Source organism: Tyto alba, unplaced genomic scaffold (genome assembly GCF_018691265.1).
Source record: "Tyto alba isolate M040663 unplaced genomic scaffold, T.alba_DEE_v4.0 Super-Scaffold_44, whole genome shotgun sequence".
In the NCBI taxonomy this organism is placed as follows: domain Eukaryota; kingdom Metazoa; phylum Chordata; class Aves; order Strigiformes; family Tytonidae; genus Tyto; species Tyto alba.
In genome coordinates, this window is record NW_024881320.1 from 1,845,383 (window position 1) to 1,856,439 (window position 11,057).

Genomic DNA, 11,057 nt, shown 5'->3' on the forward strand with positions numbered 1-11,057 from the left:
TCCCTCCGGGGCAGAGGTGTCCCCAGGGATGCTGAGGGAAGCACTGGGCCACCCTGCCCTCATGGGTGCCCCAAATGCATCCAGGTCCCCACCAGCTCCCCCCAGCCCCGTCCTCACCGGGCGCTGCAGGTGCTGCCCTGGGGAGAGCAGCCGGCAAAGAACCCACATAATCAGCAGAGCCCGCTGTTAAAAGCTGATTAATGAAACCTGAGTTTCTGAGATTTTCTACATCCGTTTTTTGGATGGCCCTGAGTCTCACCGCCGCACGGAAGCTTGGGGGGAGAGCGGGTGGGCTGCGGAGAGCAGCACGGGATGCTCTGACCACAGCCACGGGAGAGCTGGAACCAGACGTGCACAAACCTCCCCCCCAGAGCCCCGACCCATCCAGGTTCACACGGGAGGAAAAAATCAATGACCATCGACCCGCGATATAAAGCGGGAGCGCGGCGCTGGCAGGCAGCTGGCCTCTGACCCGTGCTGTGCAGAGGACACGGCTGGGAGGGGGGGGGGGTGTCACCTCAGGGGGGACTGGTGTGCCCGCAGGGGGGACACAACTCGGGGTCACACTGCTGGGGGGGACACGGCTCGCGCCCCTCTGGGCAGCATGGCCGGTCCACGTGCCACAAACTCTCCCAGCAGCAGACACACACATCCACGGTGCTTGGGTGGCCCTTACCAGGACACTTTTAGCCCCCCCAGGGCCATTGCGACAGACGGACGGACGGACAGACGGCCTCAGCCCAGCTCCAAGCTGTTTCAGCTTTTCATTTTTTATCGTCTCTGTTGGCCAACGTATCACTCGGCTTTGGGCTTTCTGAGCTCACTAATAATTGTTCCCAGGTGAAAAGAAATAAAGACTCGGTCCCTCTCCTCCTTCCCCCCCCTTCCCCAAAAAAAGTCCATAAAGAAAAGCTATAAAAATGGCTTGTTATCTCACCTAGAGAGCCTCAGACTGTATGTTATTGCTAATTGGGTATAACATCCTTGTCTTGTTCTGCTCTCTGAAGCTAAATCAAGAAAGCACCACTGCTGCGAACTAATTATATCTCTGGACTGCAGACTCCAGCTTGTCTTCCCCTTTATTGAGTTAAAAAATGGTCACTAACCTTAATCTCTCATATTCCCAAGCATTAGGGCTGCTGCAAAACCACCACTTCCACCCGCATCCCAGTCTATGCTGAGAGAGATGGAGCACGTGGCCTGGAAAAGGCTTCGTGCTGCTCCGGCACCCAGCCTGGGACCCGGCCCCGAGGTGCCCACCCAGGCTGCACCCCCCGCACCGAGACCACCGCAGACACCGCTCAGGTCCCCCCCCCACCGAGTCTTCATCAAACGCAGCTCAGAGGTTTTCTGTGCTGCACACACCCAGAAACCGGCCGCTGCTGCTTTTCTACCTCTCCTCCTTACCGGGAGGTTTAAGCTTCTTTCGTAATGATGTTTTTAAAACCTGAACCCCGGGCGGCATTCCCACGGCCCTGAGCTCGGCAGATGCGAGCTGACGCGATCATCCGGGCAGCGCACGCGCGTGAACCCTGGAGAGCGGATGCTGCTCCAGTTCCTCCAACACCAGCTCCCAGTCCCAGCTGGGGATGGAGCCCGATGGTCCCATTAACAGTGGTGGCTTCCTCATGGGACGTCACGGCCACCCACCTGCGCCGCAGAAATTCAAAGCTGAGGTCTGAAACCAAAGAGTGATGCCACCGACCCCAGCTCCATCCCCCTGCCCATGAGGACCCACGCAGATGGTGTTATTTTCTAAAGGGAAAGTCAAGCTCCAGTTCTCCCCGCGAGCCAAGAGCATCCCTTAAAAAATTGATACTTCCCTGACTATTAATTAACCTGAACCACTTAAAACCGCCTTCAATTTGTCAGGTTTAACTGCCAGCGCTTCTCAGTAAATCAAGCGTTGCGTGCAGATGGAGGCTGCACGCGCGAGGCGCGGCGAAGGGATCGCCACCCCGACCATATCCCGACCCTGCCACGAGCCAAGACGCGATATAAAACACGACGGCTGGGTAGGGCAGGCCAGCGTGGCTGCAGAGCACCCCACGCCACGGCGTTCCCGTCTCCCCCACGGCGCCCTCGTTGATGCAACCAAGGCTGAATCTGAAAGCGGTATGAATATTTATCTCTGCCTGTGAAATCTCCCCGCTGCAGGGTATTAAGGCTTTATTAGTGTGAGGTTACCAGCGACGCTAAGCCAGCCCTTGCTGCAGCCTGCAGAGATGACCTACAAGAGGCAGATGGCGAAAGCCCCTGAGAGGCCCTGAGCCCGGGCCAGGGTGAGGAAGGGGCTACACACCCCAGTCCCACACAGGAGGGATGGGGACAGAGCCGAGAGTTAGGTCCCCCCACCAAAACTCCCCCCTTCACCCCTTGCCAACCCCTCCGAAACGCTTCCCAGCGTTAGGGCTGGCCCCCAGCCCCCGCACCGCGCGGCTTGCCGTTTTGGGTTAAAACGCTGATGTATTCTCTCTTTAGCGAAAGGAGTCCCAGGGGCTATAAAAATTCCCAGCAGGCTCCCGTCAGTCTCAGGTCATTAACTTTCTTTCATTGGGAGTTTGTTTACAGCCAGCTATAAATAGCGGCGCCCGCGCTCGCCAGCCGGGATGGGACGGGGCTGCCCACGCGGGAGGGTGCAGCACCCTGGGGTGTGGGGGTCTGGCGCTCACCCCCACCCTATCAACTTTTCCTGGGTCCCACATTTCCCACCGGCCCAGCCCAGTGCTGCTCACGCTGCTGTTTGCCACAAAACCACCCCAGCCCTGCAAAATCAATGTGGGCTGGAAGGAACCGGGGCACACGCTTGGGGCTCTGTTGTGGTTTTTCCTAGAGGAGGAGGAGGAGGAAGGCAGCTGGCCCGAGCTGCCCACACAACCTGCCCCCCTGGGAGCTGTCCTGCACCCTCACCCAGCTCAGCACCCAGCGCAGAAGGAGCCCGGCCCCTGCACCCATCGCGAGCACCGACCTCTCCATCTTTGAGAGATGTCCCCAGTCCCGGCGCGCGGAGCCCCGGGAGGGGAACCCCAACACCCCTCGTGTCCCCACGACCTCCACCTCAGACCTCTGCCCTTCCCCGGCAGCCCCTAAAGCACCGTGACGATTTACCAGCACGGAGATGGAAAGCAGGAAAGCCGAGCACACCGCCGCTGCTCGGCACCCCGGGGCTCCTCCGCACCCGGTCTCGGAGCACCCACATCCCGCTGCTCGCCCGAGAGATGCCCCCACGGCACTGCCAATGCCCCCAACACCAGGAGTGCACCCCGAACCCCAGTTAATGCCTCCGGTGTGCCTCCTGGCTGGCAGCCCAGGGGCTGGCAGCGGGACTGTGGGCCATCGGGAGCTTTATTTGCCGTGGGCCACCACGGCGGCTCCGCTGCAGCTCAAATAAAGATGCGGGATGAGGTGGCTCCCCGGAACCGCAGCTCGGCGGGCCTCAGCCAGACCACCAGTTAAATATTTACCCGCCAGCCCAGCGAAGCACTCAACAATCTTTGCATGGGGGGGCTGAGCGGGGAACCCCAAAGCTGGGGCTCCGCACCACCGGCACAGCCAGCTCCCCACCAGCAGCCCCACGCTGGCACGGATGCCTGGAGCAGGGGGGGTCGGTGGCATGGCCCCCCCCCTTTCCACGCCTCGTCCCAGGCTGCAGAGGGGAGCTCCAGGGCGGTAAGCAGCCAGGAGCCCACCTCGCTTTATTTCCCAGGGTGGCTACAGGAACGGCCGATGCACGCAGGCCAGCAGCACCCCGGGGCTGCGTGGTGGGTTAAGAAATTAAACCCCCAAACTCACACATGGCGACTTCTGCTCTTCCACCCGTCCCTGGGAGAGCAGGGACTCGCCAAAAATCACAGCCTCATCACTCACGGTCCCCCACGTCTATGGAAATATCTATATTTTAAACCATATACTCGCACAACCTGTAATCAGAGCAACACAAATAGCCCCTGCTTCCCATGTAAATTAAAAACACCCATTAGGCAGATTTCAAAAGATGTCAGTAGGCTTATAATTATACACGACATCCTTCCGAGATAAAAGCGATTACCGGGGATGCAAATCACTTAGCAACCAATCAGTGCCCCCAGAGTGCAAAGCACTGACCAGCCATCCATTTTCGCCTCGTCCTTTTATTCCCTGCATCGAGCAAATACAAACACAGATAAAGAGAGGCACAATAGCTCTTGACACGCAAATAGGTTAACATAATAAAGCCAGCTTTAGCCGGCTCACTCGAGGGAGAAAAGCAATTCTCAGGCAAGCAGGAGGTAATAAAACAGGGCTTTTGTGTTCCTGGCTCCCATTCTCACCCCTGCGCCAGCTTTGCTGCATTAGCTGATAGGCATCGCGGTTTGATTGAATTACCTTTCATGAATATTAGCTTTTTGAGGAATGCGCAGGCAGAAGAGAAAGAAGAAATGTCTTATTTTTGCATGCATGCGCCCGCTGCAGACGGACATGCGGCGGCACAGATGCCGGCGGGGCTGGGAACGGGGTCCGGGCAGGTGCAGCCCCCGGCCCCCCCCCCCCCCCCCCCCCCCCCCCCCCCCAACCAGCTGCAGCATCCCTGCGGGCAGCACCCGCCAGCCGGGGGGATGGGGGTGTCCCACTCCCCCCAGGCCGAGGATCAGGCACCCCCAGCAAATGGCCTTATCCTGCCAGGAAAGGATATCCTGCTCTGTCCCCAAAAGGAGCCGCGGAGGCTCCCGCCACCGACCCCACTGCGCTCAGGGATGCGACTTGCATCCCTGCCCTCCGCACCCCGCTAGCGGGAGGACGGCGGGGTGGGCTGGTTCGCCCCAAATATTTCCGAGGCCGCCACTCCCTGTGCCGCAAGTGGGCCAGGATCAGGCCCAGAGAGGGGAGCGGGGTTTCCTGGCATTCACCGCGGATTTTACACACACACACACACACACACACCACCCCCCACAAGTTCAGACCACCGCAGGAAACCTGCTTCAGGCGAAAATTATCCCTGCTGCCTGGCAGGGAGGCAAAGACCCGGCGCTAATCCCGCACGCCCGGAGCCCCGTGCTCGGTGCGGACCACCGCCGCGGGGTCGTGGGACCCGGGAGACCCTCGGCCCCGGGAGCCGGAGCCCTTTGCCGGGCAGGGCGGCAGTTTGCAATTAAAAACAGCACCCAGGAGGGAACAGGCTCCTCCGCAGCCCGCTCAGGGCTCGATGCGTGTTTCAGGCTCTAATAAGACAGATAACCAGAGGGGCTTAAAAAATGAGGTGACGTGGCCTCCCCCGAAGGGCTCTGCCCCCTGGGGCATGGCCTGGCAACAGCCACCCCATCTCCTCCCTGCGTGGGGTTCTCTGCTCCAGCCTGGGGATAAATACACCGAGATATTTCAATTTTTAATGATACGACCAGCTCAAACAGAGCCCCCACCTCGCAGCCGGCGCTGCTCCGGCACAGAGAACGTGGTCCACCGGTACCGACCCACCCTGCCGGCAGGAAAACCGTTCCTAACGCTGGGAAAACAAGAAGCCAGGCTCCCGCAGCCGGGGAACAGCTTTCTCTTCCCCTGCTCCACACACAAGGTCAGAGGAAGGCACCACGGCAAGAGCTTCCCCCTCCTTCTGCTACGGCTTCGAGGCAGCCTGACCCGATGGCGCACGGCTCACACCAGCACCTGAAAATCCGCTCCTGAAAGTTTTAAGGATCCTTAATTAGAAAAGTCCCTCCCGAGGGCCTGGGATGTCGGGTTCCCTCTGCCAGGGATGTTTCTCACCTCACCCCTCAGCACCGGAGCCCACCTGCGAAGGCTTTGCCAACCGGGGTCCCCCCAGCACGGCACAGGCACGCGTGGCCACCTGCACCGGCGAGCAGCGGCACGTGCCCGGCCCGCTGGACGGTAAAACACCACGGCAGGGCCACTGAAAGGTCTAAAACTACCAAATCCCACCAAACCATCCCGAAGCAAGACGCGGGACGCTCCTGACTGAGGAGAGGGGCCACGTGGATCTGTCCCCACGCCCACGCACCCTGAGCACCCTGCCCTCCCCGAAAACATGTTGCCCACCCAGGCAAGCTGCCTGCAGCCTCTGAATGACAGCATCCCTTGCAGGAAGATGCACATATATACATATATATATATATATAAAAACTCCCTACAGAAAGTAGGGACAACCTACGCCCCAACAACCCGAGCCAGGCAAAGCACCACTGCCTGCTGCCAAGCAAATTCATCCCTCGGAAGACCCCGAGAGTGGCTGTAAAACTTCACGGCTGCCCCTCCTGGGAAATCAGCCCGCAGGGCCGGAGCTGAGCCGCGGTTCCAGCCGGCAGCGGTGCCCTGCGGTGAGCCGTGCCGAGCCGCCGCCGGCTCTCGGCATTCAGGCCCTGCCTCTCCAGCCATTAATTCCCACGATCTCACGGCTCTTGCCAGCGCTGGATTTGGATGCTTGGGGGCTGAGCCACCTCCACCAGCACTGGGAATAATCTCATTTTCTGTTGAGGACCGAGCCGGAGAGGGGACGCAGCCCGTTGGTCCCCGGCCGCTGCCTCGGAGGATGCTCAGCTGTGCTGCCCACGAGCTCGCGGGGACCACGACGCCTTGTCGCCGGTGAATCGTATTCCCAGCGCCGATGGTCCAGCAGATGCCCACGGGGATGCTCCCTCCGCCGCAGAGCTGGTTTCGGGAGATGCATTTCGCCCGCAGACGGTTCTCCTTCCGCAGAGCTACCCGACCCCGCGGGAGGCAGCCAGGGAGATGGGCTTTTCAATAAAACATCGCAGGGTGGCTCCTCTTCCTCTCCTCTCCTTTGTGACCGGCGGCATCCACACCAGCGCGGGGTCCACTGCGGGTGTCCTGGCTCTGCCACCACCCACTCCGCTGCCCCTACGGGCTCGGGGACTGCCTCCCGGCTGGAGGAGGAAAAAAAAAAAAAATCCTTTTTTTTTTTTTTTTTTTTTTTTTTTTCTTTTCTCCAAGCGAAAAGGTGCAGCCGGGGGTCGGCAGGAAAGGCGGCAGCTCACGGACGGCTCACGCTGTAAGTGTCTCAGTTTTCCTCGTGGAGGCACGCGTGGATATTTTATTTCCACTTAACGAGTCAGGCGACCCAAAAAGCCATCAAAAAACAAATATATATATATATATATATAAAAATAATAAGAAAAAAAAAAAAAAAAAAAAGTTGCTCCTGTGCCTCTCCGGTGGCGGCGGGCGAACCGGTCCCCAGCCGGCGGCGGCGGCTCCGCGCCCGCCGTGCCTTCCCCGCGGCTGCGCGGCCGCGGAGAACCGGGCACCGCCGGGCACCGCGCTGCGGCGGCGCCGCCTCTTGATGCGCCCCGGGAGCCGGAGCCCTCCGGTCCCCTCCGCCGCCCCCCCAACCCCTCCCGCCGGTAACCTCCACCCCCGCCCCCCCCCCGCCCCGGTGCCCGCCGCCGTTACCGTCAGAGCAGGATCCGGGCCGGCTGCGGCCGCTGCGGTGCGGGGTGCGCCGGGCCGCCCCCCCCGGGAGCGGCGGCGGCGCCCGGCCGGGCCCGCCCCGCCCCGTGCGCGGCCAGCGTGCGGCGGCTCCCGGTGCTCTGCCCCCGGGGCGGGTGAGGAAAAATAGCCGGGGGAAAAATAATTAAAAGAAAAAAAAAATTTTTTTAAAAATTAAAAAAATAATAAAAAAAAAAAAACAACACCGAAAAAAATAAAAATAAATTAAAATAAAATAACCCCCGCGCGGATGGGCTCAGGCGGCGCGGGGACCTCCGGGGGCATCACACCGCGGGTCCCTCCGGTTCCTTTGTGCGGCGGCGATCGGTGCGCGGCGGCGGCGGCGGCGGCGGCGGGGGGTCGAGGTGGGGGAGCCGCGGCTCAGCGCTCCATGGCGGCGGGTGCCGGCGGGAGGGGGGGGGGGGGGGATGCCGGGGGGGGGGTGCCGGGGCGCGGCCCCGGGGCGCTGCTCCCGCCCGGTGCGCGGCTGCGGCGACACTGAGCGCCCCGCGCGGGGCCCGCCGGCCGCACGCGGCTCGGCCCCGCCCCCCCCCCGGCGCGTTACCAAGGGGACGCCGCCGCGCGTCCTGCGGGGGGGGGGGGGGTGTGGACTGGACGGGGGTGGGGAGGAGGAAGGGGGCGGAGCCGCCCTGCCCACAACGTTTTCGCGGGAAATTTCGAACCCGCGGCCGGCAGGAGGCGCCCGGAGGGACTGCGCTTCCCGGCGTGCCCCACGAGCCCGCCGCTCCGCGCCGCGGGGGCTGATGGGAGTTGTAGTCCCGCCGCCTCTTGGAAGGGGGGGCTCGGGCCCTGTGGGGGGGGATCCCCCCCGTGGGGGGTCCCATCCCCCCCCCCACACCCCCACAGGGAGCCCCTGAGGGGTCGGCGCCACAGCTAACGGGGAACGAAACCCCATTGGGTGGTCAGGGCGAGCACCCTTTGTCACTGAGCTTGCCCTCGTTCACGCAGAGTCCTCCATTCCCACCCCAAACCCCACGTGCCTCTGCCACGGGCGGCGTGAGAGGACTTTGAAGAAGCAGCCCGTTCACTCTTGGCCCTAATGACGCCACAGAGCCCTACGTGTGTGCAGGCGCGGCTCCCCGAGCACCCCCGAAGCAGCCCAACGTCTGCCCCCAGGGCTTGCCGCCTTCCTGCTTCCCTCCTCCCTGGCTCCTGCCTTGCCACCCTGAGCTCGGAGGAGTTTTGGGGTGGTTTGGCTTCTTCTCAGGGTCTTTCCAGCTCCTCCATGCTGGGAAGCCCCAGCAGCTCCCCAGGGTGTGTGGGAGGAGACCTGGAACCCAAGAGCTGTTTCAGCAGACTCGGTATCTCCGAATATGTGAAGATACTCCAGTCACCACTTCTGATCCAAAAAACACTGAAGGTTGAGAAATTAAAATAAAAGCTAGAGATGCTTTCAGGAGAGAGATTCCTCTGTGTAATTATAATACATATTATCCTCCCTATGAAAATACATTATATTGAATAAATTCCCTCTTTGAGCAGGTCTATTCATACTATTCATTTGTTTCAGTTCAAACATTTTTAGCTCATATATCTGGCAGGTTCTTGTGCAGCTTTGTACCTTCTCTGCAGCTTATTTATCTGTGTTCTGTGTTGCAATATAGGCCAGCGATAAGAATAAAACCATTATAGATTTGTGAACAGCACTTAGATTTTTCAAAGATAATTTAATCAAAGCTATTAGTAAGTCAGGAAGAAAGATTGCTTTTTATTCGGCACAAAAAAAAAAAAAAAAAAAAAAGGAGCCCTCATTCTTCTCAGAAAATGTTTCAACCACCTGAAGTCACTCACAAGGACTTGAAAGGGTGACGGCGTTTTTGCTGGGGAAGAGATCCATCTCGAAATAGCGAACATCAAAAGGTGGGTGTTTTGGCACTGCCTTCAAGAAGATACTATTAAGCAGTTCTGACCTCCCCATTTACATCCTTTTTTTTTTTTTTTTTTTCCTTTTTTTTTTAAGACTTTACAGAGGAGAAACACTTTTGTGATTCAAGGAACCCGTGAATACTTTGCCGGAACATAAATTTCACCCAGCGATGATGGGAACACAAGGAGAGCCTTAATCTGCTAATGAATGAGCTCTGCAAAGTGAGACCAGCTCCGCTTCCACGTCCAGAGGGATTGAATTGCAAAAAGGAAGCGGGCAGCCCTCGCTGCTCGAGGAGAGAGATTTTTAAAAGTCAATCTGCTTTAGCGCAAATAAATAATGCATTGCCCGGATCTGGGGTGGTGGCGGGGAAGTCCTTCCCCTGCGGCACCCAGGAGCCCACCCAAAGTTTTCCACGCCGGCTGCTTGCCATTGCCCTCGCAGAGCAGAGACAGGCGGGATCATAACCACTGATCTTTAAGATGACGGTGTCCCTTTAATTTAATATCATTATTTTTGACTGGCGCTAGCAATCTGGGGTGCTGAGCATTTTCATCTCTCATCCTGACAAATGCACGCTGTAATTCTTTGACCAAAATGTCAGTCTGCTCTGAAAATGACTGGCCCTCAGAATGAGAAAGATTTCCAGGGGATTAAAACCGGGCCATTACTCTCCGCTTTAAATGCATTCAAGGCTCTGAAAGCCGTAGCTGCTTTCGTTCCTTTTGTACGAAAAGTTATTGACTTATCAAGGTTAAAATACATTCAGTATGGCCCAATAAAACAGGGATATCTCCGCATTCGTGCTGTCATTTGCAGGTCCGTTTTCATGGCAACAGGGCTCTTTTCTGCACATTAAACGGTTCAGTTGTGCAAAGTTCAGACATTACATAAACAGAGAGGTAACAACGAAAAAAAAAAAAAAATCAATGAGCTCATAGGCATGGAAAAAGGAGATAGCATTGATCGGGGCTGGCATCGATATTTGGGATTGCTGCCTCCTGCCCCGCTCGCAGCCCTCCTGTGCTGGCAGTGGGGACACAAAGGGATGCTGAAGGACACGGTGGGGGGATGGCACCTTTGCCCCTGCTGCCAGCTCCTGCCTGTAATTAATATCACCGGGGCACGGCGAGGGGCGGATGGGATGCCCACCCACTGGGCTGAGGGTTTATTGGTGTCAGCACGTAGGTGGGTGCTCCCCGTGGCTGTTTTTTGGCTGATGACCCCAGTCCCTGGAAAAAAACGGGAGATTTTCCCCAGCTCCCAGCCCTTTCCGAATGTGGGTCCCCAAAGGCCACCGCCCGTTTGGGGGGCTGGAGAGGCGAGGCCAGGCCACAAACAGACCGAGCACCTTCACGGCGGTGCCGGCACCGTGCCGCGGTGGCTCCGGCAGCACCAGGCTGTGGGGTGTGGGGTGTTCGGGCGAGCGTGACTTTAATGCTGATGGGAGATGTCAAGCTTTTTGCTCCCCAGTCAAGGGGGCGAGAGAGATTCTGGTGTTAAAAACGCTCGTTAGAGGAGAGACACCAACATCTGTTGGGAAAGCAAATGGAGTGTGGGGAGTGGAGTGAGATGGCCACGGGCAGCCAGGCGTGAAGCGGGAGGAGGAGGAGGAGGAAGGCAGGAGTGGGGGTCTCTCTGAGCTGCAGCTGGGGCACAGAGGATTTGCTGCCCCTTGCTGCCCCGTACCAGCGCGTGGGCTCACTCCTAGATCCCAAATCTCACCAGTGTG

General features: G+C 58.8%; 1 protein-coding gene across 4 annotated transcripts in view; it reads right to left on the reverse strand.

Moving 5' to 3' along the window:
- The window catches only part of FAM222A (family with sequence similarity 222 member A), a 29,365-nt gene extending 21,417 nt beyond the window's left edge, over positions 1–7,948 (reverse strand). Inside the window, exon 1 of one of the 4 annotated variants that reach the window (XM_042805270.1) lies at positions 7,678–7,948. In XM_042805270.1, coding sequence (XP_042661204.1) covers positions 7,678–7,722 — 45 coding nt within the window. In that variant the 5' untranslated portion in view covers positions 7,723–7,948. Of the gene's footprint in view, positions 1–6,142; positions 6,899–7,401; positions 7,638–7,677 lie in introns of those variants that run through there. The other 3 variants (XM_042805275.1, XM_042805274.1, XM_042805269.1) reach the window with 3 other exon arrangements.
- Positions 7,949–11,057: the final 3,109 nt, after the last annotated feature.